This window comes from Rhinopithecus roxellana, chromosome 9 (assembly GCF_007565055.1).
Source record: "Rhinopithecus roxellana isolate Shanxi Qingling chromosome 9, ASM756505v1, whole genome shotgun sequence".
Lineage (NCBI taxonomy): Eukaryota > Metazoa > Chordata > Mammalia > Primates > Cercopithecidae > Rhinopithecus > Rhinopithecus roxellana.
In genome coordinates, this window is record NC_044557.1 from 101,835,784 (window position 1) to 101,859,665 (window position 23,882).

The 23,882-nt window shown below is 47.4% G+C and overlaps 1 protein-coding gene across 7 annotated transcripts in view; it reads left to right on the forward strand.

Moving 5' to 3' along the window:
* MTSS1 (MTSS I-BAR domain containing 1) overlaps positions 1-23,882 on the forward strand; it is a 184,392-nt gene that overhangs the window by 122,275 nt on the left and 38,235 nt on the right. For all 7 annotated transcript variants that reach the window (XM_010363908.2, XM_010363905.1, XM_030937547.1 and 4 more), the window contains exons 4-5: positions 21,600-21,684; positions 23,130-23,221. In XM_010363908.2, the coding sequence (XP_010362210.1) occupies positions 21,600-21,684; positions 23,130-23,221 (177 nt within the window). The remainder of the gene's footprint in view (positions 1-21,599; positions 21,685-23,129; positions 23,222-23,882) is intronic.

Sequence of the window (23,882 nt, forward strand, 5' to 3'; positions counted from 1 at the left end):
CTGCTTCTGCCATTGCCCCACTCTTTGTCCTCTGCCTTGTGGTCAGGAGCTGCTCTTTATGCTTTCTTTTGCCCCCAGTTGTTACTGCTGGGGAAAACTGTTTGGAGTGGTCCAAAGTCACCCCCGTAGGATGCTCACCAAATCGATACTAATTCCTGCAGCAGTTTCCTGCCTGAAACGTTAAAGTTTGCTAATTAAGTACCATTAAGATGATTTGCTAGGTTCTTCCTCAAATGAGTGCTGGGTTCCTGATTGGGAACCTTGGTGAGAAAGCCCAAGGGCTGCATTCTGGCGTTCGGTGAGCCCCACAGGCAGCGGAGCCCTCCCTGGGGTAAGCATTGGTTCTGGGGAGGTCCCTGTTCACAGGTGTCATCTTCACATCAAATCTGCTTCTGTGCAAATACGCCTGAGTGTCTGTTTGGGTGTCTGAGACCAAGACCACTGTAGGTCACACAGATCTTTTTCATTTCTCCAGTCTTCTTTTGGGATGGTGGACATTACTGATAGGGAACTAAGTAAACTGGAGTTTTAAACATAGGGTGTTTCCTTTTATTATTTCTGATTCTCTTTCTCATATGAAATGGGCCATTAAGCTTGTTCGGGATGGTGGTCCCAGGTCTCACTGTGTCAGTCCGGAGTGATTACTAAAAGATGCTGATGGTGTCTAAAGGCCATCTGGAAAGTGTCGAGGTGGGTGGTGAGCTGAGGGACGTAGTGAATTGAAGGGAGCTGAGGGTCTGTGTTCTGCATGGACAGAACGGAAGTTGGCCTGTAGGAGAGCGTCCCAGGCACCTCTCTTGGTGGAACCTCACCGTAATGGGGGATGCCAGCTGACAGCTGGAGGTCGTGTGCTCAGGTCAGCTGGGCCTGAAAGGCTCCTCCACAGGTCACACAGCTCCTTGTAGCAGCAACACATGGGCAAGGTATTTACTTCTCTTTCAGTGGGGCTTGTATCCACTTCTGTGATACATGCCGCTTACCCAGCAATCCCCCCAGCTCACTCCTGGCTCTTTCTCCCAATCTTGGCCTACGCAAGTGTGTTCCCCTGTGAGTTACCTAAGAATCCACATGCATTTGTCTCAAAAGATAATTAATGGGCAGGGCCCTGGGAGAAGCCATCTTTAGTGATGCTCTGCAGAGGTGACTGTTGAGTCACGTGCTGGGGGTCTGTCTGGTGGGTTTGTGCACATGTGTACTCAGGCACGTGCACTGCTTCTACAGCATGTGGCTACAAGGCACGTGGCTGTGGGTTCCCCCATGCAGCCTTCCACATGGTTCACGGAATACCACGAGGATCCTTGGTGCTGTTTCCATGTACCTTAACAGTGACAACCATGGATTTCCAGGTGGCATTGAATGGCTAGAATTGGAAACCAGATCTGTACTGGAGACCTGGGAGAAGTTACCTTCCAGGCGTTGTTTGTTTGTTTGTTTTGTTTGGGAGTTCATGGCAGGCATTGCCAGAGCCTAAACCTCCTGCTCGGAAAGGGGAAGGTTCTTCAGGTAATTACTCCCTTCCTTCTTGTACCTCTGTTCACCTCACTCCAGGGATGATTGAAGAAAGCTCCCCACCTTCTTCCTCCTGGCATAAAGGAGAGCAAGTTCTCTGGCTCTGGAGATGTGTTAGCTGAGTCCAGATGACTATTTGGCAGGGATGATAAAGAAGAAATTCTGGTGTCATGTGAAACTAGGTTACCCCTAAAGTCTCATTCAGCTTTTAGATTCTTCTGGATGCTGATGGTTCTTTAGAAAGTGGCTTTAAGAAATCCCAGGGCTGACTGTTGGGAATACCGTTTGATAGGTCCCCCGCCCTTCTTTATACGCAGCCAAGTGATTGTTGTCATGGCAACAGATCTGTTCCCGCGAAGGCTTTTCTTTAGCATGTAAGGGGACCTGAAGCTTCCGATATTGTTAGTAATTATCTTCTAAAAAATATGTCCTGAATATTGTGAGCATTTTAATGGGCCCAGTTCCAGCCTTATGGGGACTTTTGAGGTATCAGCCCCATGTCATAAAATAAAAAGACTTGATTCGTTGTTTTGTTTTCATTGTTTTCTTTTGTGCATGTCTAATGTGGAAGAAGAATCACGATCCTATTGTTAATAATACCTTGCACATAGTAGGTGCTCATATCCTTAATTTTATTTGAAAGGCAGGCAGAAAAGCTGAGGATTGATCTAAATATCCTTTATTAGATTAGCAGTTACATATGTTCTTTCCCTAGATGACCTTGAATCTCAAACTAGGCAGGCCTCCCGGAGCTCACAGCTTTATGGTCCAGATCTCCTGTTCCTATTGTTTGCACATCACCAGGGAGAGGGGATCCATGGGTGAGTCTGATATGTATTAAGAACGTCTCATTTCCCCCCACCCCAGGAGCTCAGAGTTAGCTCAGCTGCCAAAATGTTAGGAGTACCTGCTCTTCAGAATAGGATAATGTCCAATTTAAAAACTCTTTCCCCTTTATCTACAAACATCAATTGAGTCTTTATTCTAAGTCATGCATTTTGCTAGATACTGGGAATTCAGGAATGGCTCACATGTAGTTGATCCTCCAAGGTGGTCGCTGTCTAATGGAGGACACAGGCCCATGGAGCAGTAAGCCCAGGATAGCACAGTAAGTGTGAGATTGCACTTTGTTCCCTTAGTCTCTCTTTCCCTCCCTGCCTTCGTTCTCCTTATTTGCAAGGACTGGAGGCCTCTGAATTGCTTCTAATCTCTGCAAGGGAGAATATAAAAGCTTACTCCTTGCCCACCTTTTTATACCAAGTCACTCTGAAGGCTACCTGAATGTCCTAGACATGGGAAAGATAGGAGCAGCTGGGAACCTAGGGACTCTTTCTGACCCTCACTCTTCTGCTGTTGACCCACTTTGCCCTGAGTGAGACATTGTCAGCCCTCCCATGCTCTCTCTTTCCTCTAGACCAGGGTTGCCGTTGCACTCGTTGGTAGGAGGACCTCTGGTTAAACGAAAGAGTGTGGTTTGGGATGGGACACTAAGGCGAGGGGTGGAGAAGCTTCATCAGCAGGAGCCTGTCCCAGCAGCAGACCTCGTGGCCTTTAGTGGTGCAACTAGCAAACAGTCATATTTGCTGTCTCAGGACATCCCGTCCAGCTGGATTTCACCTGGCAGGGGCTCTGTGTGGTGGCGATGTTCTCAGGGAGCTGGGGAAAGGATTCTGGCTGGTGAAACATTCGAGCTCCATTCACTCCAAGTGTGGTTGGTAGTCTAGCAGCAAGTCAGCATCTTCTGGGAACTTGTCAGATATACCAAATCTCTAGACCTTCTGGATCAGAATCTACATTTTAGCACAATTTCCTGGTGATCCTTGGGTATATTGAAGTATAACAAGTTGTGTCTTGAGCTCTCTTTTGAGATCCTAGGCCCAGGTTAGCAAGTAAGAGAGTCTGCATCCTTCCATTGTCCTGCAATTGTAGCAGACATTACTAGCTGATCCAGGCAGTCCGTTTTCCATCTAGCGCATAACTGGCCACAGCACCCTTCACACAGTGCCCCAGGCATCCATACACCTGATCAGAATTAGCCCAAGAGATAAACCCATTTACCATCCTTGCCTTTGTCTATGAAGAGCTCATTCTAAAAAAATAACAAACAAATGAAAAACAAGGAAACAGCTTTTTGCATAGGCCCTAAGGGTTGGGAATTAGGACCCCCATCATACCCCAAGGCAGTGGGAAGGAACACTCAGGCCCACTGAATGAACAGATGTCGGCAACCCGAACATGTGCAATACAGTGTCGATAAATCAGACCCTACTGGTTCTCTGCAGTTGGGCAATGACCTTGCTGGAGGAAGCGAGGCCATCATGTTACCCTGGCTCCAGTGCTCATCCTTGGGACATGTGGTCAGCGCCTGCGTCCCACAATCCCATTGCCTTCTGGCAACTTCCTAACTGATGACTGAGCCACAGTCAGGTTTCACTCATTCATTGGTAGTTATTCTTATCTACATTCTGTTAGAAGAACACAGTTACTAAAGTGGGTGTGGGGAAGAGAACAGTGCAGAAGGAGAACCGGAAGAGGAACCAGAGTGGCTTGGGTTATCTGGTAAAGTCTTCATTACATGATGTGACCAGCTCTCAGAGGGGCATCTAATTTAGAGAAGTTTAACCTCAGAGGGTCCTCAGGATGTTAGAATCGCGTCCCATTTTCACGGTAATTGGGCAAGACTGAGAAAATGTTTTGGGGATACACATTTTATCTTCCACTTACAGCAGTGGCTTCTAACCACTGAGGACTCTCCATGTTACCAATCTCTACCGACCTACCTCAAGATTTGTAAAATCTTATTTACCAAACAAATTACATTTTTAGGTAATAATTAAGCCCCCTCTTTTCTTTAGAGATACATAGTAACTGTTGACCTGGGGTCATTTTAATGTAATTCCAACAGAAAGCAAAGGACTGTGGGTGCTTAAGTTAGCCTTAGCAGTAAAGAGGCTTTTAGACTTATTGAGAATAGTTTTTGGATTCACATTACCACTGCTTGACCTGAGACTCGATTTGGGAGCTAGAAACTGAAACCAGCTATGCCCTTCCATTGAAAAGATGGAGGCTGGGAGGCTGGGGCTTGCCTAGCTTATAGGGACTCAAGGGCACTTTGGTCGTGTTATGGTGCTGCTTTCTCTCCTGTGCAAGCCTCACGCTTGCATTCTCTCTTGAGTGATAAAAGCCAGCCTCTTATTTGCTATTCCAGGGTTAGAATTTCAATTACTTTTTTAAAAAGACTGTTTAGATCAGAAACCATCCAGACACTCATTCAGAAACCATCTGGGGAAGGTATGACTTGAGATAGAAATTGAAGCAGTAGAGAGGAGAAGAAGATAGTGTATGAGTTAGTTTAAATGATCCCAGATGAGTTTGGCTAGGAAATCAACTGCGGAATGCATCCTCTGTCCCTGGCCTGTATCCCTCAAGGGCCTCTGATGGAGGCTTGGCTTAATTGCAGTCACTTTTCCTCTAGAACTTGAACTCAGTAAAGGTGTGCAGTAAAAATGGGGAAGGGGGATGAGGAGGAGCCAGGAGAGAATTGAGGAAGAGCAGATATTACAAGCGTAGAACGTGAAACTTGCCATGTCTGCCTGGGTCTACTTACTCAGTTTGCTGAGCTCCTTCTATGTCTGAAGCTGTTTCTAAAATGTCAATTTCTAGAAAACAGGATCCTGAATTCAGCTAAGCGTGATTCCCAGGGCCATCCCAGGGAAACTGTCCTGAAGATGCCTCCTGCTTAGACGGGTTGCAGAGGGGAGTCAGTAGCTGAAAGGGTGATTTCAGGATAGATTCTCCTGGCAAATAGGGAGGGGTCCTCTGCATGAATAAGCAGTGCACCCTGCCAAAGGAAGCCGGCAGGAGGTGATTCATGCTGAAGCCTGACAGTACATGTCCACCCTGAACTCATGGCCTTGGATGCGGACAGGCCAACTGTACACAGTTTAGTGAGGAAGTGGCGACAGCATGGTTTGAATCTGGCTGATAAAACAGATGTTCGGGGGAAGGGTTCTTATTTTCTCCCAGTTATAGGGGTAGGGGAAGAAAATCTAATTCCCTATCTGCCAAATGTTTCTATTGGTAATGTCCTGGCAACAGTGAGATGCCCCCAAGAATGGAGTGGTTAAAAGTTCTAGCTATAGACTCAGCCCTGGATGTAAATTCTGAATTCTGTGTGACCTTGGGCAAGTTACTTAACCTCTCTGAGTACCCTTGTCTTCATCTGTAAAGCAAAGATAATGATACCTACTTTTGGTGGGATGCAGTGGCTTGTGCCTGTAATCCCAGCACTTTGGGAAGCTGAGGCAGGTAGATCACTTGAGATCAGGAGTTTGAGACCAGCCTGGCCAACATGGTGAAACCCTGTCTCTACTAAAAATACAAAAATTAGCTGGGCGTAGTGGTGGGCGCCTATAATCCCAGAATCGCTTGAACCCAGGAGGCAGAGGTTGCAGTGAGCCAAGATCACGCCATTGCACTCCAGCCTGGGCGACAAGAGTAAAACTCTGTCTCAAAAAAAAAACAAAACAAACAAACAAACAAAAAAAAACCACACACACAAAAATTAACTGGGTGCAGTGACATTCCAGCTACTTGGGAGACTGATGCACAAGAATCGCTTGAATCTGGGAAGCAGAAGTTGCAGTGAGCCGAGATCGCACCACTGCACTCCCAGCACTCTAGCCTAGGCAACAGAGCGAGAATCTGTCTCCAAAAAAAAAAGATACCTACTTTATAATGATACCTATAAGAGGAGTATAATGATTGAGATTTAAAAAAAATGAATACAACATTCCTGCAAGGGTTTGTCATGTTGCAAGCACTCAGTAAATGATAGCTATTCCTAATAATATGGAAAACTGCAAGATTACCTCCTAAGAGATGATAAAGTCACTATATTCTGGCATAGTTTGGGGATGGATAGAAACCTCCTAAAGGAATAAAGTAGCTCTTAGGCCGGTGACACATGCATGAAACCTGATTTTAGGTGTTAGCGGGTTCAAGGGTAGATGTTTATCACAGGGAGTTCTCATCTCCAGCAGGAGCCCAGTGAGAGGGCAGGGAGAGAGGCAGTGCGAGGGCTCACTCTGCAGAGTCCCAGCTTAGAGCCATCCCTTTGTCGGGGATGGATGTAGCAGGCCCTTACTCTGATCCCTCAAACACTAACTCCCTGGTTCTGATTCCGTATTCATCTGGCCACCTTCTAAATTATGTGGTAACCCAAGAAGGCTGCCTGGGAGATAATGCCCTGATCCGGATACTGTGAGCATCTTACCTACCCGACAGTTAAATTTTGTGAACTAAGAAAATGACATGTGGTTTCTGCATCAGGCCACATCTGCTTTGCTGGCAGGAGCTGGCGTCATTGAGTCGCTCAGACATGGCTTCAGCAGGAGCATCTTTCTGTGCCCACGCAGCAGAGGCAGACCACGGCAGTGGGGGGTTCATGGTGGCAGATGTCGGGGAGACAGCTGGCATTTCCCAGGTGACACCCCCACAGGGTGTTGCAACCAGACACCATTCCATCCGAAACGTAGCCAGGGAAGCCTCCCTGTCGGAATGTGTTTGCTCCTAATATGGTTTTCCCATAGTGTGAGCGTGTCCGTGTTTTTGTGTTTCCATATTACCATTCTCGCTTTGCTTTTAAAACAGCAACAAAGAGGAATATTGGTCTTTGTGACTGCCAGTACGATGCATGCCAGAATCTCATGCTTGCTGGTCTGAAGCCGCCAGATGGTGGTAGGATTGTGTGTGGTTTTGTTTCCTCTGCTTTTTTAAAAGTCGTGAAGTGGGAGAGACTGAGAAGTGGGAGATTGCCTGGAAGATTATCATCTGATAACAGTTTGCAGTGTCTTTCACCCTGTGTGTGGGCACAATGGTGTCTTCCAAAAATGTGATGCTGACCCTACCTAGCGTTTGCTGAATGTGCAGTATTAGCTGTCCCGTAAACACCAGCTGGGTTATTCATTACATACTTAGCTATATACAGTAGCTGAACAAAACAGGGTTTAAAACACACACACACACAGGAAATTTTCTGCATGTTTTTCTCTTCCTTGAAGATTGAAATGAGTTGTTAGGATTGCCATTGTAGCAAAAGGGAAGTTGAACTTCCTTTGTTGGGGGCTTTATGGGTTTATTTTTGAAAATCTTTTCAAGTTCTTTTACTTTTGTCCTAAGGAACCTAGTTTCACAGCTTAAAGGACTAATGTTTCTCTTCTGTTAGTTTCCTTGAAATCAGATCGTGTGTTTGTTGCAAGCACATTTAGATTAAGCTTGTCCCCGTAGCCTGTGGGTCCCGTGCGCCGCAGGATGGCTTTGAATGTGGCCCAACACAAATTCATAAACTTTCTTAAAACAGATGTTTTTTGCGTTTTGTTTATTTTATTTTGTTTTGTTTTGTTTTGTTTTGTTTTATTTTATTTTATTTTTAAGATGGAGTCTCACTCTGTCGCCCAGACTGGAGTGCAATGGCGCGATTTGGCTCACTGCAACCTCCACCTCCTGGGTTCAAGCAATTTTCCTGCCTCAACTTCCTGAGTAGCTGGGATTACAGGTGCCCGCCTCCACGCCGGGCTAATTTTTTGTATTTTTAGTAGAGATGGAGTTTCACCATACTGGCCAGGCTAGTCTTGAACTCCCTCCCAACCTTAGGCGAACCACCGTGCCTGGCCTGTTTGTTTGGTTTTTAGCTCATCAGCTATCGTTAGTGTATTTTATGTGTGGCCCAAGACAATTCTTCCATGTGGCCCAGGAAAGCCAAAAGACTGGACATACTCAACTGAGATGATCTTGTAAATGGCATAGGCAAAAAAGTTTGTGTTTTGCAGCCATTTCCAAGGCTAACATAAGGTATCAGGATGCTGCTCAGTGACTTATGTGTGACCAGGGTCTCTATTGAGTGGAGAGGGGATACTTTTCTGGTGTGAACAGAGTCAGGTCTCTATGAAGACTTCTCCATTTTCTCCCTCTCTCCCTCCACCCCCTGTAGTTAAACAAATGTAGAGCATCAAATGATGCCACTGTCTCCTGGTTGTCCGTCTCTCCACGACCAAGGGTAAAAATAAAATGCTGATGAAGCCAGAGGAGCATGGTTTGTTCATTTGAAGTTCTTAATATCCTGAGTGCTGGCTTTGACCTTTAATGAAAATGACGGTCCTCCTGGCAGGGGTCGGCTGCCTCACAAATGTGCAGCTTAAAGAACAAGGATAGTTTCCCTAAACAACAGGAACAGCAGCAAGCGTGGAAGTCCTGAGTGCATCAGGAACACTCTGCTAATTACAGGCAAGAGTGGGATGCCTGGCCAGGCGTGGTGGCTCATGCCTGTAATCCCAGCACTTTGGGAGTCTGAGGTGGGCAGATCACTTGAGGTCAGGAGTTCGAGATCAGCCTAGGCAACATGGTGAAACCTCGTCTCTACTAAAAATACAAAAAATTAGCCAGGAGTGGTGGCGCATGCCTGTAATTCCAGCTACTTGGGAGGCTGAGGCAGGAGAATTGCTTGAACCTGGGAGATGGAGGTTGCAGTGAGCTGAGATGGCGCCACTGCACTCCAGCCTGGGCAACAGAGCAAGACTCCGTCCCAGGAAAAACAAAAAGAGTGGGATGCCCAACAGCAAGGAACTGCTGGTTTGTTACATCGTGAGTTTTCTAAGGCACCTTCCAGCTCTAAGGTCACCATGAAAATCCATCATTTCCAATTATAGTAGATGTCTACTCTATGAGGGCAGGGGGGCTGGGCTGTCTCTTTACTTCATAGCACAATAATTAGACCAAGGTAACATTTCCTAAAAATTTGTTGACTACAGGAACACTGTCCTTTCTCTACTCTAGCATCTTGGTTGCCAGGAAGAGGGGTCGTCCGGTCTAACTTGGAGATCACCTAAGAGATCCACGTTATAGACCCCTAGTCTGATATACCCACCTCTAGCCAAGGTCTGGCTAGCCCCTTACCTGGAGCTTCCTTACTGATGAGTTATTTTGTTGGTCTGGGTTATAACTGTCTACCTACTAGCCTTTTGGGATTTGCCCCTTGGTCTAGATCAAGCCTGTTCAACCTGCGGGCCTCATGTGGCTCAGGACGGCTTTGAATGCAGCCCAACACAAATTTGTGAGCTTTCTTAAAATGTTATGAGGCTGGACATGGTGGCTCACACCTGTAATCCTAGCACTTCGGGCGGCCAAGGCGGGGGAATCACTTGAGGCCAAGAGTTCGAGACTAGCCTGGCCAACATGGTGGAATCCCATCTCTACTAAAAACACAAAAATTAGCCGGGCATAGTAGTGCACACTTGTAGTCCCAGCTATTTGGGAGGCTGAGGTGGGAGGATCGCTTGAACCCGGGAGGTGGAGGTTGCAGTGAGCCGTGATCGCACCACTGCACTCCAGCCTGGATGACAGAGTGAGACCATGTCTCCAAAAAAAAAAAAAAATTATATATATATGAGATTTGTGATTTTTTTCTTTAAGTTCATTTGCTGTTGTTCGTGTTAGTGTATTTTATGTGTAGCCCAAGACAATTCTTCTTCCAGTGTGGCCCAGGGAAGCCAAAAGATTGGACACCCCTGGTCGAAATCTTTGGGGAAAGCATGGTCTTAGCTAGGGCATCATGACTGAACTTCTCGAAGCCTAAGAGCTTCCTCTTCTCTTATTAGAATTCAGGTTCACACTCTGATGCCATTTGGAAACACTCTTACTTTCCTTTAAAGACTGTGTTCCGTCACTTCACGTTATAAAATAAAATAATCCTGAAACACGCCAGTGCGATTGCAAAAGAGGGGTGCCCAGCTTCATGGTCAAGTCTGACGCTCGTGTGTGTGCAGAGCTGTGTCAGCTGTGGCTAGTGCTGGCCTCCAGGCATCCCCCGGGGCAGCAGATGGTATACCCAGCCTTGCCCTGCTCGGTGCAGCCAGAGTGGCAGTGATGCATGCTGAGGCAACTTCTGTGATGCAACACCCAGGCAGTCCTCCAGCCCGCCGTCAAGGTGAAAAGACCCCTGCCAATTCAGGACTTCTGGGCTCTCTGAGAGCAGGGGCTTGAGAGGAAGGAGAGACTATTTTCTCATATTTTGAAACTAAAATATTACAACCTGCCATGGGCCATTGCAGAAGTGTCCCTAAGTGGCCCTGAGTGTCCTCTGACACAGTCCCGAGCCCTGGATTTTGTAGGAGCTTTCCTTTTCATTCTTGGCTGGAAGAAAGCTGGTGATGCAACTGTTGTGAGCTCTGAAATATAAAAATTAGCAGTCAGGGGGGCTGGGCACAGTGGCTCATGCCTGTAATCCCAGCACTTTGGGAGGTCAAGGCGGGTGGATCACCTGAGGTCAGGAGTGCGAGACCAGCCTGGCCAACATGATGAAACTCCGTCTCTACTAAAAATACAAAAAGTTATCCAGGCATGGTGGCGGGCACCTGTAATCTCAGCTACTCAGGAGACTGAGGCAGGAGAATTGCTTGAACCCGGGAGGTGGAGGTTGCAGTGGGCAGAGGTTGCACCATTGCACTCCAGCCTGGGCAGCAGAGTGAGACTGTGTCTCCAAAAAAAAAAAAAAAAAAAAAAAAAAAAAATTGTAGTCAAGGGAAACCTAGGGTCAAGGTCACTATAAAAAGCTATTTAGCCAAGGGCAATGGTCTTCCTGTTTTGAAGGGGTGGGGGCAGAGGATGGAGGCTCACTGGAGTTGGTTTTCATAAGTCTCCTGGTACCCCAGCTTTTACTTCCATCAAATAACCATGTTGTGGATGCATGACTATTAATAAGTACAAACAGAACTTTCCAGGCAAGCCCTCTGGACTGCTCCTTCTAGGCCTTTCATCTTCTGAGATGTTTGGGAAGAACGAACAATTCTGGCTTTCTTGGAAGCTGCCCTTTGCACTGTTCATTTGCCCTCTATGTACTGATTTGCCAGCTCCTTAGAGAAGGTAGATATTAGATGTGGGAGGAGTGGGGGTCATGATCTGGTGTCCAGTGTGTCCTTATGGACAGATGCCCCAGCCCAGCCAGAGTTACTTACTCCGGCCTCTGCCTTCCTGTAGGACTCAGCTTATTATTGCTACATCACAGCTGTGCTTAGTTGGACCACTGATGTAACCAGTGCTCCTTATTTGCCCTATGAAATATTCCAGCCCCTGCCTTCAGGAAGCTCACAGACTCCCTCTAGCATGCACACACACTTCTCACACCTGAGTTGTAGGCGTCACCAGCATCCACTGTGTGCGCTCACAAACTTGTATATGCCAGTTGCACACACTGTTAAATAATTTCATTATAAGGTATGTAAATGTTTGCAATGTGAATGTGAAAACCAAGATTTGTCATTTCCACAAAACAAGTAGAATGTTTAGAAAGATACGATATTCATAAAAGTTGCTTTTGCAAAAAAAAAAAAAAAAAAAAAATGCCATCAAATCAAGTATGGATGAGGCAACTGTAAAAGATTTGGGAACAAAATTTGTAAAAATCTAGGATATTCAGATTGCTTTATAAGAAGCCCAACATGGAAATCACAGATGATGCATTTTGGGTGTGATTTATGCAACAAAGATAGCAGGAGACACGGGTCATCATATTTGGGTTTTTTTTTTTTTTTTTTTTTTTTTGAGATGGAGTCTGGCTCTGTCGCCCAGGCTGGAGTGCAGTGGCCAGATCTCAGCTCACTGCAAGCTCCGCCTCCCAGGTTTATGCCATTCTCCTGCCTCAGCCTCCCCAGTAGCTGGGACTACAGGCGCCTGCTACCTCGCCCGGCTAATTTTCTTGTATTTTTTAGTAGAGACGGGGTTTCACCGTGTTAGCCAGGATGGTCTCGATCTCCTGAGCTCGTGATCCGCCCGTCTCAGCCTCCCAAAGTGCTGGGATTACAGGCTTGAGCCACCGCGCCCGGCCATATTTGGGGTTTTTTTTTGGAGTACAACCATCTATGTTTGAGCTGAAGCCAGGCAGACCCTTGCAGAGACCACACGGGCAGGTGTGGGAGCTGGGCTTTGAAGCCACATTGGCTAATTTCAGAGCTAAGCTTTTCACCCTGTGGTTCTTCTGCTTATGCTCCTGCTCATTTAGAAGATAGTTAGGAATCTCTACTGAGACTCTAGATTAGCCACTGTGAGAGACACTGTTGCTGCTGAAACTCTATGGTTTGCAGGCTGTGTGGGGTGTGCCTGCCACCCAAGTGTGTGGGAAAGAGGAGGGAGGTGGGAATACAGCTGCCAAGGAGCTCCCAAGACCCTTTTGGAGGTCAGTTGGGGGAGGAGGGGGTCACTGACCTCAGTAGGTAAGTTTTTGGCATGCATCTGTTTTAGAAAGATTCCTGACACAGTATGTCACAGGGGAGCCTACACTCACGTGTGTTATATTTGGTATGTGTGCTCACGTGTGTTATATTTGGTGTGTGTGGTAGTTATGTACCCGGGAGCCAAAGATTTCCACTTTACTTAGATCTTTCATTTCTTTTTTTTTTTTTTTTTTTGAGATGGAGTCTCACTGTGTCGCCCAGGCTGGAGTGCAGTGGCACGATCTTGGCTCACTGCAACCTCTGCCTCCCGGGTTCAAGCTATCCTCCTGCCTCAGCCTCCTGAGTAGCCAGGATTACAGGGACCCATCACCATGCCTGGCTAATTTTTTGTGTTTTTAGTAGAGACAGGGTTTCACCATGTTGGCCAGGCTGGTCTCAAACTCCTGACCTCAGGCAATTGGCCAGTCTCGCCACCCAAAGTGCTGGGATTACAGGCGGGAGCCACTGCGCCCGGCTACTTAGATCTTTTAAACTTGAACCCTACTGGGTACAGTAATCAATTTCACTGCGGGGGAAGGGGAGCTGCTCTTCAAGTGCACGGGGTCCCTTCCATCAGCAGGCGGCAAGGGCAGTGGGGAGGGAGCAACCACTGGTGTCAGGATTCCAGCTGCTGTTTTGTAGACATCTTCAGCGACACTTTGAGGCTGGCTGTTTATTGCTGGTCGGTGTCTAGACAGAAGTCACGAGCCATTGAGTAGTTGGAGGTGGCTTTTTTATTCACCACCCATTCTTCCTCCACATTCTAGCTGGGTCCTGTGAAGGAGCTCTTCCTAACCAGATGGCTGCGGCCTTGGATCCTGCTGATGCGGCTTCTCGGGCTCACTCCCCTAGTTATTTGGGTATTTCCAATATTTTGACTTGTGCACAAGCTACCTCTAGTTGAATTAATGCATCCCTAAGGCCATAGGAGAGGGGGTTAGTTCCTATTGGCTTTGTGGGGAATGTTAGTTGTGTGTTTTAAAATTAGTGTTTCTTTAATGGCAAATGGAACATTTTCTTCATTATGAGAACGCGCATTGCCTATTACCTCTGTGCTTATGAAGCTGGGGGTAGGCAGTGAACTTAATAGCTTTTCAGAGCTTCTGCAGTGAGCGTTTGCGGGGAGGCTGCTGGTGCAGTGAGCATGTCAGGTGGCTTCCCTGGGCCAGCACTGGAAACAGTGAGCCCTCCTTATGGAAAAAGGATGCACGTTCCTATGCCAGTGCTTCTCACCAGGGACGAGTTTGCCCCCTGGGGACATTTCTAGTTGTCATGACTTGAGGGGTGTTACTGGCATCTAGTGGGTAGAGGCCAGGGAGGCTGCAAAGCATCCTACAATACACAGGACACAAAAAATGATCATTCCCTTTTTTCTTGCCTTTTTTTTTTTTTTTTGAGACAGGGTCTCAGTCGCTCAGGCTGGAGTGTGGTGGTGTGATCAAAGCTCATTGTAGCCTTGAGCTCCTGAGTTCAAGTGATCCTCCCACTTCAGCCTCCCGAGTGGTTGGGACTGCAGGCACCCACCACCACACCTAGCTCATTATTCTTACTTTTTTTAGAGATGGGGTCTTGCTGTGTTGCTAGCCGGTGTTGCTTAAAGCCAGAAGTTTGAGACCAAACTTAAGTGATCCTCCTGCCTCGGCCTCCCAGAGTGTTAGGATTGTAGGCATGGCCATCACGCCTGGCCAAAAATGGTCATTCTTGATAACAAAGAATGATCCAGTTCAAAATGTCAGCAGGGATGAGGCCGAGATTCCCCACCCTAAGTGAACCCTCCTGCCCTGGACCCTCTCCTACAGAGGTGCCTGAGAGCATTCTCCTCTCCTCTGGTTCTGTCTGGCTCCTAATTAGCCTTCAAGCAATGTCAGCTCTCGGGAACAGCAGAGATGCACAGTGACTTACTGTAACGGCAGCATACTTTCACCAAAGCAGTTCTTCAATCTGGCTTCCTCCAGCCCTTCCCCTCCACGCCGCAGAAGCTGGGCCTGACAAAACGGCTTTTCAGTCCTCGCTCGCCACCTGCCCACACTGTAGCCCCCAAGAATGCCTGCCATTAGTCCCCTGCTATGCAGGGAGATGGCAGCTGCCTGCAAATGAGGCAGCTTGGAGGGACGGGACAATGCCACTCGATGGACCCACTGTCCTGCCTGTCGCTGCCAGGTCTCTGCAGCAAGGGGCAGTCTGACTTCGGACTTTAGGGGGCAAGGAAAGTTTGCTTTTCTTATTTCCTCCCTACCCCCGCCGCAAATATGCATTAAACAATTTGTATTCTGTTTGTGACTTTAATGTGCCTCTTTGTCCTCAGCTGGGAATTTCTCCAGCTTGTCGTAGTGGGAGAGAGCCCTCGGTATCCGTAGAAGCAGGCTTGGATTTTGTCTCTACTGCTGATCAGCTCTGTGGCCCTCAGCAAGGTCGCCAACCCTCCCGAGCCTCACGTGTTTTCATTTGTAACATGGGGTTGATAATGCCTACCGCAGAGAGTTACTGTCAGGACGGTGTTCCCTGCACTGCTTTTTCTGTGTCCCTCCAACCAATCTTTGTAAGCTGCTCAAGGGCCTGGCACCTGTCTTGACCGTCCTTGAAATCACATTAGTTTTTGCTGCACGGCAGGACTCGGGCCATGGAGTGCAGTGCACCCCCGGAAATATAGTTGATGTCCTAATCCCTGGCGCCTGTGAATGTGACCGTTTGGACACATGGTCTTTGCTGATGTAATCAAGTTAGGATGAGGTCATTAAGGTGGGCCCTAATCCAGTAGGACTGGGGTCTTTATAGGAAGAGGGAAATCTGGACACACACATACACACACATACACACAGCAGTGGCTTCACACAGGTCTCATGGCAAGATGGACACACACAAGCGGTGAGCCTAGCACACCAGAGGCAGAAATTTGAACAATGCAGCGGCAAGCCAAGGAATGCCAGAGTCACCAGCAGCAAGGAGAAGGCAAGGAAGGACTCTCCCTGTAGGTTTCAGAGGGAGCACGGCCCTGCCGACAAGTGGATTTCAGATTTTTAGCCTCCAGAACTATGGTTGCTTTAAGCCAGCTGGTTTGGGGTGCTTTGTCATAGCAGTCCCAAAAGCCAGTACAACCTGCACGTTATGCACATGTACCCTAGAACTTAAAGTATAATTAAAAAAAAAAAAAAGCCAGTACAAATACTCAGTGGACGCTCATGGAACGCGTGTCTTTATATGCAAAATGTATGGTGCTGGGCCCAGCAGTCATGCTTTGGCAGCCCAGCCCTGGGTGGTTCACTTCTTCCTTTCCACTGATGATTCCTTCACAGACCATACTGGCTGGTTTTGTGCTGCTTTATTAGAAAAGCATTTGCTTGTTATGGGAGAAAGTTTTTACACGTACCACATTGAACAGGGTTACGTTTTTGCCCTAAAGTATTTGTGCATCTCTAAGCAGTGGCATCAAGTCACCAACTTAGATTTCTTCTAGCAGCGCGTTGGTTCCTGGTTCTGGGAAGAAGCCTGAGAGGCCATTGCTCCCTTCTCTCTTCTCCTTTCAAGAAGTAGAATCAAATCAAAGCGGCTCTAAAAATAAGGAAATGGATATGCTTGCAAAACAGGGGTGCCAGGCCCAGAGGAAGAGCAGGCTCAAGTTGGTGGCTAAGGGAGGTGACTGGGGACTCAGGCCCTTTCTCTCTTCTGTCCACAGCAGTGTCATCCTGAGACAGGTGCCCCCATGGCCATAGGATGGCTGATGGCAGCAGCTGCACAGTCTGCTCCCTTGTTTGTGGCCTGTGGAGCCCTTTGGTGTGTTGCTCTTAAGATCAGGGAAACTTTCCCCAGAAGCCTCCCCAGCAGCCTCCTCTCCATGTCTTTGTCCTATCCCCGAACCAGCCACTGCCAACGGGGATGGAGTTAGCATCATGGGCCTAGACCAACCACGTGAGGGCGAATGGGTGCTGCAGTCAGCCACAGTGCCCTGCCACACTCACCAGATTCACAACTCTTACCCTTTTTTAATGGTCATGATAAGGGTGCCCCAAGGATGTCCACATTCTAATCTCTAGAACCTGTGAATGTTACTGTACGTGGCCAAAGGGGTCTCTGCTGATGTGTGCTGATGTGGTTAAGGGTCTTGAGGCAGGAAGATGATCCTGGATGGTCCAGGTAGGTCCCGTGTAATCAGAAGGATTCTCATAAGAAGGAGGCAGGAAAATTGGAGGTGGAGAGAGATGTAAGGACAGAAGCAGAGGTCAGAGAAGGGAGAAGATGCCGCACCACTGGCTTTGAAGATGGAAAAAGGGGCCACGAGCCAAGGACTGCAGGCAGCTTCTAGAAGTGGGAAAAGGCAAGGAAATAGATTCTCCCCTGAAGCCTCCAGAAGGTGGTACCTGACACCCTGATATTAGACCAGTGAAACTGATTTTGGACTTCTGACTTCCAGAACTGTAAGATAAACTTCTGTTTTTTATTTCTTGTTTTTTTTTTTGTTTTTTTTTTTTTTTTTGAGACGGAGTCTCACTCTGTCGCCCAGGCTGGAGTGCAGTGGCAGGATCTCGGCTCATTGCAAGCTCCGCCTCCCAGGTTCTCACGCTGTTCTCCTGCCTCAGCCTCCCAAGTAGCTGGGACTACAGGTGCCCACCGCCACACCCGGCTAATTTTTTGTATTTTTAGTAGAGATAGGGTTTCACCGGGTTAGCCAAGATGATCCTGATCTGACCTCGCGATCCGCCCGCCTCAGTCTCCCAAAGTGCTGGGATTACAGGCGTGAGCCACCACGCCCGGCCAAACTTCTGTTGTTTTAAGCCACTATGCTTGTGGTCATTTATTGTAGCAGCGAAGGGAAATGAATACAGCATTGTATCTCTAGGCTGACCAGGAATCAATATAGAACTTTGCTAAGATTAAGCATCTTGTTTGTATTTTATATCTTTTACACAAGTATTTGAGGATTAAACAAAAGACAAACCCAGTCCCTGGTCCTGCCTCCAGATAGGGCCAGCCTGGTGATTTGCTCTCAAAATGATACATGTTGGTTCCTTTATTCATCATCAGTGCTAGGTGCCGAGAACACAGAAGTAAGGTCTTGTCTTCACTCAAGCTGTTGCGTGTGCCTCAGCCAGCCATTTGATTCCATAAATATGCCCGCTCACAAATGGGAGCTCTTCCAGATGTCTTCTCTGTCTTTGTAGCTCAGGCCAGTTTCCTCTGAAGCTTATTCAAACCTGCTGATTTTTGTTTAAGTTCTTGCAAGGGTTAGGAAGAGCTTAAGACATTAAGCACTTCCACAGATGGACCTATTTTTAGGGTGCCCCATGTTGCCAAGATCAGCAGTGATTCTGACAGCTCAGTCCTGGGGTCCACAGAGGATGTCATCTGCCTCCTGTCCCCGTGCCAGTTGGAGAGAGACACTGCTGTTTGGAAGTTTTCTTTGTGGTTCTTTATTTCCTCTCCTCTCTAGGGCTTCCTGTTCTACAGAGGCACAGTGGTGGAGCCACATACATTGTGTCTAGAAATTGTTGTTATTGTACCATAGTTCAGCTATTTCCATCCCATCCCATCCCATCCCTTCTCTGTTGTTGTTAAGACAGAGTCTCACTCTGTTGCCCAGGCTGGAGTGCAGTGGCACGATCTCAGCTCACTGCAACCTCCACCTCCGGGGTTCAAGCGATTCTCAAGCTACTCCTCCCGAGTAGCTGGGATTACAAGCATGTGCCACCATGCCTGGCTGATTTTTGTATTTTTAGTAGAGACAAAGTTTCATCATGTTGGCCAGGCTGATCTCGAACTCCTGACCTCAGGTGATCCGCCTGCCTCAGCCTTCCAAAGTGCTGGGGTTACAGGTATGAGCCACCGCGCCCAGCCAGTTCATCTGTTTCTGAGAAGCCTTGGGCTTTCCTGGGGATAAGTGATCAGTGGCAATCTATGGGAAATATCTGGGAAGGTGACAGAAGTAATGAAGCCGAGAAACGGAGTGGGGGCACTGACATTTGAGATGATCTTTTCCAACATCATAATTCTATCTTGAGGAAACCGAGGCATGAGTTATCCATGAAGCAGCTCTCCATCCCTGAACTCCCTCTAGTAGCTTAGCAAGGATGGAGCACAATCTCTGTGGTACCGATTAGACAGGGCCAGGCTCTAGAAGCAAAATGTGAGAGTTGGCTGTAAAGCACTAACACCCGGAATAGCGTGTATATTAGGTTTGGCATAGATTGTTCTAGGCTCTTGTCTGTGCTCTGTCCCATCTCCCTTTGTCCATAACAAGTGCCATATACCCAGGGGGATAAATGGGCAGATGCTGAAGCTTCAGCCTAGGTTTGAGTTCCACTTACTAGCAACGTAACCTGGGACAAATCACTTGGGCATTTTTTCCTTTCTGTAACATGGGATGGTCACAGTACCGACGTGGCTGGAGGTGCTGCGAGGATTAAATGAGTTGAAGTGTGCAGAGTACTCACGGCAGTGCCCAGCGCATCCTAAGCGCTGTACGTCTTCCTGCAACCTTACGCATTGTTCTCCAGCGTTTTAAATGACCACGTGCAATTCCATCGCATGGTGGTTCTCTATGGTTGATTTAACCAGATCCCTGTAATGGGATTTTGTTTCCATCTTTTGACGCTGTAAACAACATTTTGATGACTACCCTCGTAGGTAAGGACTTTCTTTCACTCTTAATCATTTCTGCAGGTTAAATTTCTAGAATGAGAATTGCTGGGTGAAAGAAAAATCTTTCAAGGCTTTTCTTGATAGACGCTACATTTTGCTCCAGGAAAGTAGTAGTTGACACTCCTACCATCAGTGAGTGAGTGTGCCAGTTTCCTTGTGTGGCCAGGTTATTAACTTTTAATCAAATGAAGGCCCAGAAAGAAATAGGAAATATTTCCCTGGGAGTAAAACCTTCCTCATCTTTGCTTATATGCAGTATAAGCTCAGAACTTGGAGAGCGCAGAAAGCAGGGCAGAGTTTGTGAAAACAGCGCCCTCTGCTGTCTCTCCCTGGTGTGAACAGTGGTAGATGGCGATGCTGAGATGGTAGTGGCATCCCCTGCTCTTTGGAGGCAGGTACAGTTTTAAGAGACTCTGGTCATAAAAGTCAGCCTTGGGAAACACTTGACCCTCACTTAGGTTCTTTTACAGCAGTGGTTTCAACAGGGGTGATTTGTTGCCCAACACTTGGTACTGTCTGCAGACATTTTGGAGGAACTCAAGTCTGGGGGTGGGGTTAAAGGAAGTCTGCTATTGACTTCTGGTGGGTAGAGACCAAGGATACTGCTAAACATCTCACACTGCACAGCCCAGCCCATCATCAAAGCAGCCTTCAGCCCAGGATGTCAATATTGTCCAGGCTGAGAAAACCCTGTTTTTAGAGGAATAGAGGCATTGCCCTAAGAAGGTTTCTCTTTTCTGACTGAAATAAAATATAGAAATATTAAGATATGGTATATATGTCACAGTTACTCTTATTTGGTTGTAGAAACCTGATGGTTTTGCAAAATGCAATGGAAAGCAGGTGGAGCTGAAATAGTAAATGGGGATTTCTAGAAGGGAGGACACAGGAAAAGCCAACCCGTAGTAATGTCACGAGTACTAATAAGAGAGGGAAAGTTCTTCTACCAATTCAGCATGGTTAAACCTGCCACAAATCCCGGTACCTTTCCCTTGAAGGTCTTGTCTGTTAAAAATAGTGCTTTATTTGACACTTTTCCCCAAATTCACAAGCACCCGTGTTTTCATAACGTTCATAATTGCGCCCTCCAGTGTTCAGTGCAGAATTACCATGTGTGGTTATAATTTGCTCTCCCACGCCCTAGTAAATGCTGATTCAAGCATTGCTTTTAAGAGGGAGAAGGAAGAGAAGAACTTTAAAAATAGTCTTAGAGAAGGTGTGCCTGAAGGGGAAAAGTATGACGAGAATTTGGGGAAAATCAAACTGGGCTGCAACTTCCTTCAGTATTTGCTGAGCTTGAAGACCTCTGTTCCTGGTGTTGCCCAAGCCCATTTAAAAAATGTCCTATTACTGGCTGGGCATAGTGGCTCACACCTTAATCCCAGCACTTTGGGAGACTGAGGCGGGTGGATCACCTGAGGTCAGGAGTTCAAGACCAGCCTGGCCAACATGGTGAAACTCCGTCTCTACTGAAAAAAAAAAGTAAAAAAATCAGCTGGGTGTGGTGGCACGCGCTTGCAATCCCAGCTACTTAGGAGGCTGAGGCAGGAGAATCGTTTGAACACAGGAGGTGGAGGTTGCAGTGAGCTGTGATTGCACCACTGCACTCCAGCCTGGGCAACACAGCAAGACTCCATCTCAAAAAAAAAAAAAAGTCCTACCACCTCATTTTGCTTTAGCCTTGCTATTCTCTGAATTACTTGTATTCTAGAACATTTGTCTTGAAATAATTAGCATGGCTGCCTTGGCTGTTCTAAATAATGTTAAGAGGCTTATTTTGCCAGAATTGTTGAGAAAAACTACAGCTCTTCCCTAAACAGCAGATACTATCTTGATTATCTTTCATGAGAAGTATTTTTCAAGCTATAGGTCATGGTCGATTTATAGATTGTAAAGTCAATTTCTAGATTACAATCAGCATTACCAAAAAAAACCAGATGGAATAGAAACTATCACACAGTGTGGTATATGGTAAGAGCAGCCTTTAGTGATACAGAAATCTGTCACCATACATACAGACAGGTTTACGTGTGCCTGTGTGTAAGCACACATGTGCATGATGAGAGCCTTCTAAAGGTGGTGGCTTAGATTTTACAACGTGGTGAAATCTGACTTGTTTATACAGTTCTCTAAAGACCTCCATGATCCCTGCTAGTCTTCTCTCCCTCACATTTGCCTCTGTTGCTTTTTCAGGTGGGACCAGGGAGATTGGATCTGCTCTCACCAGGATGTGCATGAGGCACAGAAGCATAGAAGCCAAGCTGAGGCAGTTTTCGAGGTGAGGAGCCTGTTTCCACCCCGGTCGCCAATGCCCTTGCAGATTTCAGGTTAAGGAAGCAGTCATGCATGACACACAGCATTTAAATCCCCACAACATGTCTGGCTTGGCTCATTCATTGGCTGAGTATTTGTTAGGCATCTGCTGCATGCCAGGCACTGGTTGAGGCCCTGGGGATGCAGCAGACCACCAGCCAGCCAGGCCCCTGCCTTCACAGAGCCTGTGCTCCTACATGGGTCTCTCCTTACCCTTTGTCTCTGCGAGGAGCCGGTGCAGCCTGCTGAGGCCTTTTGGGACCCCACTGCCCTGTGGGAGCCTCGTAAGAAGAGGGGCTACGAAGTTGGAGAGTGAGATGTGCTTTGGTATCCTGTGTACATCCTCCAGACTCACTGAGAAATGTGGCAGCTCACAGACCCCTCCACACCGCCAGCTTCCCGTCTGGCTTCCGGGCATCCAGAATAGGGAAGAAATGGTAGTAGCTGGCACCGGAATTGAGTTACAAATGTTGAAGTGAAAGTGGACATTGTTTTCCAAGCAGATCAGCATCATTCAGCAGTTTTACGTGATTCTGTTTGGGAGAAAACGAAGGGGTGCACCTGCAGAGACCTTCACCCCTCAGTGACCCCGAGGCTGGCAGTGCAGCTCGAGAATTTTCTGGGTCTCTTCACTCTTCTCTTTCTCCAGGCTGTGCACGCTTAGTGTGTATTTATGACCTGTCATGCCGCATGCACATCAGAATCTTGTGGGTCTTTTTAAAAAATAGTGACGCTGGCCCCACCCTCAAAGAGTCTCCACTGGGGGTGAGATAAGGCCCAGGTGTCTTTGCATTTTGGAGGTCCTTGTTGTGCAGCTCTCAGTGGTTCTGCAACTGGGCTTATTAATACAAACACTGGAATATCACAGGGAAAATGGGAAGAAGGTCACTTCTGCCAGTCACGTTGACAGCTTCTTAATAGTCATTGAAAAACATTCTTCGGACCGGGCACGGTGGCTCATGCCTGTAATCCCAGCACTTTGGGAGGCCGAGGCGGGTGGATCACGAGGTCAGGAGATCAAGACCATCCTGGCCAACATGGTGAAACCCTGTCTCTACCAAAATACAAAAAATTAGTCAGGCAGGGTGGTGTACTCCTGTAGTCCCAGCTACCTGGAAGGCTGAGGCAGGGGAATCGCTTGAACCTGGGAGGTGGAGGTTGCAGTGAGCCGAGATTGCACCACTGTACTCCTGGTGACAGAGTGAGACTCCGTCTTAAAAAAACAAAACAAAACAAAAGAAAAAACAGAGAAGTATTCTTGGAACATGACTGTTCTGGAGCCCAGGGGTTTAGATGAGAATGTCAGTTTCAGGTAATTGAAATTTAGGTATGTTTTGGCAACAACACTTCAATCCTGACAACAGAATGTATCTATTTAATTTCTCCCTTTTCCCCCCTGCTTGCTCAAAGTGCTTTAATTGATTGTCTGATAAACCCACTTCAAGAACAGATGGAAGAATGGAAGAAAGTGGCCAACCAGCTGGATAAAGACCATGCAAAAGGTATAGGGGCGAGACGTCTAGTGCATCATTGCACGCTGGGGGGCGCTGTGGGAAGTTGCCAGCTGCTGCCTGGCCCCTCTGCTAGGTTTATTGGTGTCACCAAAACAGCTGAGGGCCCACTCTGTCCCTGCTTCTCCTGTAGGTGTCAGGGGACGAGGAGAACAAAGTGATCCCGTTGTGAGGCTGAGTGCTGTTTCTTTGGTGTGAACCAACATTCAGCAGCTGATAGTCTGATCCCTCAGTGGCATGAATTGTATTCAGCTGAATTAAGAATAAATCACAGGGTGGGTGCAGTGGCTCAGGCCTGTTATCCCAGCACTTTAGGAGGCCGAGGCAGGTGGATCACTTGAGGTCAGGAGTTTGAGACCCCATCTCTACTAAAAATACAAAAAGTAGCCAAGCATGGTGGTGGGTGCCTGTAATCCCAGCTACTCAGGAGGCTGAGACACAAAAATTACTTGAACCTGGGAGGCGGAGGTTGCAGTGAGCCAAGATTGCACCATTGTACTCCAGCCTGGGCGATGGAACGAGACTCTATCTCAAAAATAAAAAGAAGAAATCATAGGCCAGGTGCGGTGGTTCACACCTGTAATTCCAGCACTTTGAAAAGCTGAGGCGGGCAGATCACTTGAGGCCAGGAGTCTGAGACCAGCCTGGCCAA